Source organism: Aptenodytes patagonicus, chromosome 13 (assembly GCF_965638725.1).
Source record: "Aptenodytes patagonicus chromosome 13, bAptPat1.pri.cur, whole genome shotgun sequence".
Classification (NCBI taxonomy): Eukaryota; Metazoa; Chordata; class Aves; order Sphenisciformes; family Spheniscidae; genus Aptenodytes; species Aptenodytes patagonicus.
In genome coordinates this window covers 3780988-3787131 of record NC_134961.1, presented here as the reverse complement: position 1 = coordinate 3787131, position 6144 = coordinate 3780988, and the positions used below count along the sequence as shown (strand labels likewise).

Sequence of the window (6144 nt, the reverse complement as noted above, 5' to 3'; positions counted from 1 at the left end):
AAATTATGTAAGTTATTTTCATGTATGTCAAGCTGATATGCCCTCTTATTAAACTTTCACTGCTTTTTTAATTGTATTTTTTAGTCAAAATCATTCTGCAAAACAAATGAAGTGTGAAAAGCTTTGTTCCATCTGAGCTGTAGCTTCTTCAGTGCTTTTGTTACCAAAAAACGGCTACTGCTAGAGACTGAAGTGTGATACAGCTCTGTTCTCAGATCTGTTCTGCTTGTCTGCATTTGATTCCAATAGCTTTGTAACATCGAAGCATTTTCCCAAGTCAGAATAGCTAACACCCTTCCATTCTTCTCAGTCCTTTAAAAATTGTTTGTGTAGGATTGCTTCCTTGCCACTATCTAGAAATCCGTGTTACAACAGCTCATTTGGGAAAGACTCCATATGCTTGGGGTGGGAAAGTGAGTAATTGAGAAACTGAGTTAAAGGAAAAGATTCCTTGTTAAATTCATTTACCTGGGCTTTTTTTTTTTCTTGTTAAAGGGAAATGGAATATTTGTACCACTAAAACTGCTACTGTGACTCCCAATTCTAGCTGCAGTAGGGCCAGCATTTAATCTTTCTAGTAGAAGGGGGTTAAGAGGTGAAAATCTTGCTGTGACTTGGAGAACTCGTATATACGAAAGTAACACTATGAGTTGTCCTCAGTAGCTCCAAGTCTACTGAAGGGGGTTGCTGAAGTTTAGGTTTAAATAAGTTCCAGTTGGGTGATGGAAACTCAAAAAAGCATTCTATTTAAACGTACAGAAAACAACTGCTAACAGCTGTACTTTCACTATACAAACTGGCAGGCATATGGAAAAGTGAACTAAGATACTAGCGCTGATGAGAGTCTCTGACTCAAATCTTTAAGGGCCAGACAATGTGTATTTCTGACTTGGTAGAGTGGCACTTCAAGTAATGAGAATGCAGGCAGATAGCATTGCTGAACCTGTTACCTGAAGCTTTATGGTACAGTTCTGAATATAAAGTGCCAAAACATTGTATGTTGCTTAGGATGGTCTATCAGAGTAAATAAAAAAAAAAAAATAGCATGTAAAGTTACTGAAAAGATACACTGAGATGTTACAACAATTTCAGGAAGCATTTTTTCCTTTGATGCTTAGGTAGTCGGTTTACCCTAAACTAGATGAAGTAGTAGAAATGCACTATGGCAGGTTCAAGCCTGCAGAAAGTTAGAAGGCTCCTCACGTAGTGGGTACTCTGAACAGGACAACAACTTAGTCACATTTTCCAGTTGCAATATAGTCCAGAAGTTAAAAGGGTTTACTTCATGTACTATTAGGTAAAAATAATACCTATAAACCGCTTTCCAGACATTGATTAGAATACAGGGTTTTTTTTAACTCATAACTAAGCTTCAGGCTCTTTATATAATAATCAACATTCCATAGACAATTTTCTAAAAATTAAATAACCTAAAGCCTTTATGTGCATAATAGACCTATGAACCCACATAGAGCCTGAGGTTCATCTAAAGGAAGGCATTTGCTAAGCACCAAGTTACAGGTGGACAAGCCAGACTTAACAAGAAAATTTCTTTATACAAGATGTTACAACTCTTTGGGATCGTTGGGGGATTTTTTTATGTTCTTGTGGTATGTGGTGGTTTTGTTGTTGGTGGGTTTTTTTTTTTTACTTTTCAAATAGTTGATTTATTGGCTTTTGTTGCAGCGACTTTACAGTACCATCATCTTCTGGACTGCTCTTATCACTGCTTTCAGTGGCATCATCTGGAGTGCTCACGCTGTCCTCCTCGGATTCTTCATTACTTTGTGCTAGTCTGGAAACATTTTTCAGGATTATAAAAGCAAAACAACTTATAATAAGAAAAATAGTATTTAAATTAAATTTCATTACCCTGGGGAATTGATTGGTCTGTTGGGATTAGAGAATTCTTTTCCTGAGTCAACATCAAACGGATCTGGAAAAAGAAGAAAAAAGGGCACACATTGATGAAGGCAGCATATTTTAATGGTCTGCCTTCATTTTCATTTTGAGAGAATATTATTGGCAGGGAGGGGAAAGGCATAGGAAGTCTGGTCCAGCTTTCTGATAAGTTTACCATAGTTGTTTGGTCAGAAACCAGGGGAGGTGAGAAACAACTGCCAAGTCCTGCCCCCCCATTCTAGTCTTTTCATTCTTTTCCATGCCCTTTGTGCCCCACCCCCCCAAGGGATTCAGTAGCTCTTTAGGGTCAGTCAGACTGTACACTTGGGTTTCTAAGGCTTTTGGTAAGAAAACATGGATGTTCTCAGAATGGTTTAGTTCTAAAAGGGCTATCTAGTTAGTTCATGTCTACTGAGAAGTGAAGTATAGCTGTCCAGGTTTAGCTCTTGCCGAGTAAGGGTAGGGCTAGATTTACTTTGGCTTACACAGCTGCGGAGAACTATTACCTCAGAAAAGTCAAACAAGGCATGATAGCTTTGGTACTACAGTCCATCCAGAAAATAAACAGGATTGTGGGTGGAAGTGTGCTTTATTTGGCACAGTAGTGTTGCCCCTTAAGAACTGTCTTCAGTTTAATGTTAACGGTAGTTAGGCTTCCACCAAACAACAGGATTATTTTATTGAGCCTAGCATGTCATGGCAAAGAGATCAAAGTTCAGAGAAACTAGAGGCTGTCTACCATAGCCTTACAGTGTGATCCCCTGGCCTATTTTTATGGGACTTGACCACTGTGAAAGGAAAACATTAACTAGCAGTGTCTCTCTTCACGCGTTCTTGACCATTTGATTTGGCTTTTTTGGTGCTGTCCTGAATGAGACCAAGCACTCACCTGTGAATATAGCCTGAAATACTGGGATACCAGTAAGTTACCAGAAGAATTTGGGAATAAACTACCGCACTTATTATAAGCTATTTTCATTATCTTTATAGGTCTGATTTTAAGCATCTTGATTAGGGACTATATAAACATGTCCATTAAAGGTCTTTATGTATAACTAACTTGCTGTCAGATTTTATGCCTGTATTTCTCTTGTAGTCCTCCTGAATTACTAGTCTTTTTACTCATACTCTGCTTTTAACATCTGTAAAATGAGGAAGCACCGTATTTTCTTTTTACTCCTTAGTTCTGCAATATCCTTAATTTAATCAGGGTAGCTGCTCCACAGTTCAGCTGTGAATACACTACTACATGCATTAAATTGCTTTAGTCGTTTTCATTTTTTTGAGTTGGAAAAAATAGGCAAACTTGCTTATAAGAAGAATACACAGTATAAAGACGAAACAATACATCCCAACAAAGCTCTTATCTTCTACCTTGCCAATATTTTCATGACGTTAAAGGAAAAGACTGTAAAGAAACTAGTTAGGAAAAGGGTGTGTGTGGTGTGTCTGTGTTTTTTCTTACCCATTTCTTCATTTTTTGTTTCTTGGACACTGGCTAAAAAGTCCTTTTCAACTCTCAGCACTTCTTCCTGGCAATGACAGGCTGCATATTTTTCCAAGAGATTTTTGTTCAAGTCAATAAATGCCTTACCCCATTTAAATTTCCTTAGAAGAATGGTGGCTAGGTCTGGGAATCCTAAAACAGAAAATAAATGATCAGTTTTCTTTTTCAGTGTGAGATTTCACTCAGCTTACAGGTTTCTAAGTTCAGTACATACCTATGCATCACTACAATAGTGAGATGTTTGCCAGCATCTTTTCAGTGTTCAGGGAGTCAGACTTTTAAAAAGATGAAAAAACTTTTCAAATTTCAGTTTAACTTGAAATAGCTAACTGAAGCCAAGAAAAGTTCATCATCTTTTAGTGAGTGTTATATAAAAATATTTTGTACGGGTAATGAATGATTCAAGCTCTAGCTGCCACAGTCCTTCAGAAAGAGAGCAGCTGTACATACAATATTTTCAGAAGGTAGGATTTGTCTGCAGTACAGTAGAGCATGTCTCTTCAATTGTCAAGAAAGTTCTGTGATGAGTTTGCAAAACATCACAAGAGGGGGCAATTTCTTTTGTTCTTAACCAGAACCCACCGTATTAACAGAGAACTGTTATCTCTCATTAAGACAAAGGTGCCTACGGAGTCACACTCTGTCTTTTTGGGCTTTTTTTAACAGTTTTCTAACATTAAGTGCCATCCTGACAAAACCAGGATCATCAGTTTATATGTGTCCTGTTAACTAGCTGACATGAATACCCCACGGATACCTCGATGCTACCAGGTACGAGTACTTGGAAGAAAGCTAGACAACCTGATTTCAAACTCAACAAAGTGACGACCAGTAGGACAACATTACAGTTTAGTCTATCGCAGATCATCTCTTCTGATTAAGGATGTAAGAATTGCTTATAACATATTTCACATGAGACATTACTGCCTACCAACAATGCAAAAAGCTGCAGCAAAAGCTTCCACGCAGGACAGCTTGCAGGGCCGACCATAGTTCACAGGATTTGCAGCCACCAAGTAAGGCAGCAGCCGTAGATGAGTTCCTCTCATTCTGTTAAAGGGAGTTTCTTCTAATTTGGCCCATGAGCAATCTATGACTGCAATTCCGCTCTGAGCAATGATGTGCCTGAAAAAAGAAACATCACTGTATTTGAAAAATTGTTATCATTGTATTGATAAAATAAGTTAAAGTGAGAATTACAATTGCCACTTTATACTGGCAACAAATTTGCATACAACCTCCCCCTTTTGTAAGTCAAAAAGCACACGTTTTACAATGATCTAAAATACAGATGCAGTGAGAAAGAATAATAACATGCATTTCCTCCGAACATGCATGTGGCAAAAAAGGTTTACCCATATGTTTCAAACTGAAAGTGAAAAATTCTAGGTTTAAAAATGTGACAGAAGATTGTGGTTAATAACGTTCACATTCTTAAAAGTACACCAAAGTTCAGATTAGGTTCTCCGCTAGCTTTTGAAGTCCAATCTTTTCTCTGAGTAAATACATCTTTATAAAAATTCTGCAGGCACGTTTGAAGAAAATTCTCAACGTTTCCCCCAAATAAGTTTTCTAGTTAATGCATCGTGTTGCCTAGCCTAAGAACTTGAATATGGCATCATAAAAGACACAGTAGCTATAGGCCCGTGATTCTGAACAAATGAACCTACAAACCACATACTTTGATTTCTCACTGGAATCTACAGATGCTTTTTTCACCCAGTACCAGCTGTGCAAAAATGTCAACCTGATTTAATAAAATGGCTCTATTTCTCATGTTCATGCACTGACATGATGTAACAGGAAGGTCAAACTTATTCTAGCAGGGCCTGTTGCGACAGGTCGAGGAGGAATGGCTTTAAACTAAAGGGGGGCAGATTTAGACTAGATATAAGGAAGCAATTTTTTACGCTGAGGGTGGTGAAGCACTGGCACAGGTTGCCCAGAGAGGTGGTGGATGTCCCATCCCTGGAAACATTCCAGGTCAGGTTGGATGGGGCTCTGAGCAACCTGCTCTAGTTGAAGATGTCCCTGCCCACGGCAGGGGGGGTTGGACTAGATGACCTTTAGAGGCCCCTTCCAACCCAAACTATTCTATGATTCTGTGATTCTGTAGCACAGTTTTGGTCACGAATCAGCAGTTAAAATGTTCTCCCCGATAATCCCTTCCTGCAGCGTTTGGGCCAAGCGCCCTTCCTCGCGGCCTGTGCCTCCGCAGGCTTTGCGAACAGGCGGTGAGGTCGCCTGGGTGCGGGCCTCACCGGGGACTTACCTGTCGGCCGGAGAGACATACTCAGCAGCCAGAGGACTGAGGACGAGGCCTGGGAATCTCTGGCGGAGGTGCAGGGTTCGGAGCAGCCCTTGTCGGGCCAGTTTCCTGCCGGTGCATTTCTTGGGATCGCAGTGTCCGAGCTCCCACATGGCAAGAGGGCACGGGAACTTCGCCTGCGGGGCGGCCCCCTCGCCCTCCAGGCAAGCTGAAAACGGCAGGCGCGCGTTAGTGCCCAGCGGCCGGCCAGCCGCACGGCCCGGCCCGGCGCCCCGGCAGGACCCAGGGCGGGACCCGCGAGTCCCGCCCGGACCGTAGGCCGCGGCACGCTCCCGCACCTCTCAGCGCGGCCTCTGCTTCCGCCGCGAAGGTGTGGAGGCTGCGAGCGCCGCGCCGCCCGCCCCTCCGCCGGGCAGCGCGCCGGCCGCGCTCCATGGTCCCGCGCCTGGGCGGAGCGGCCGCCCCG

At 41.7% G+C, this 6144-nt stretch overlaps 1 protein-coding gene across 1 annotated transcript; it reads right to left on the bottom strand.

The window, feature by feature from the left end:
• Positions 1–1257: 1257 nt before the first annotated feature.
• TSR3 (TSR3 ribosome maturation factor) lies at positions 1258–6113 on the bottom strand. The gene is made up of 6 exons (XM_076351175.1): positions 6017–6113; positions 5682–5886; positions 4341–4534; positions 3368–3541; positions 1873–1936; positions 1258–1795 (listed from the first exon to the last, which is right to left on the bottom strand). Exons 1-6 carry the CDS (start codon positions 6111–6113, stop codon positions 1648–1650), a joined length of 882 nt encoding a protein of 293 aa, XP_076207290.1. The 3' UTR covers positions 1258–1647.
• Between the last annotated feature and the right edge of the window lie 31 nt (positions 6114–6144).

Coding starts and splice junctions, on each gene's coding strand:
- TSR3 (XM_076351175.1), bottom strand. CDS start 6,113: ATGGAGCGCGGCCGGCGCGCTGCCCGGCGGAGGGGCGGGCGGCGCGGC. Junction 5,887..6,016: donor AGCAGAGGCCGCGCTGAGAG/GTGCGGGAGCGT, acceptor TGCCGTTTTCAG/CTTGCCTGGAGGGCGAGGGG. Junction 3,542..4,340: donor TGCAGCTTTTTGCATTGTTG/GTAGGCAGTAAT, acceptor TTTCTGTTTTAG/GATTCCCAGACCTAGCCACC.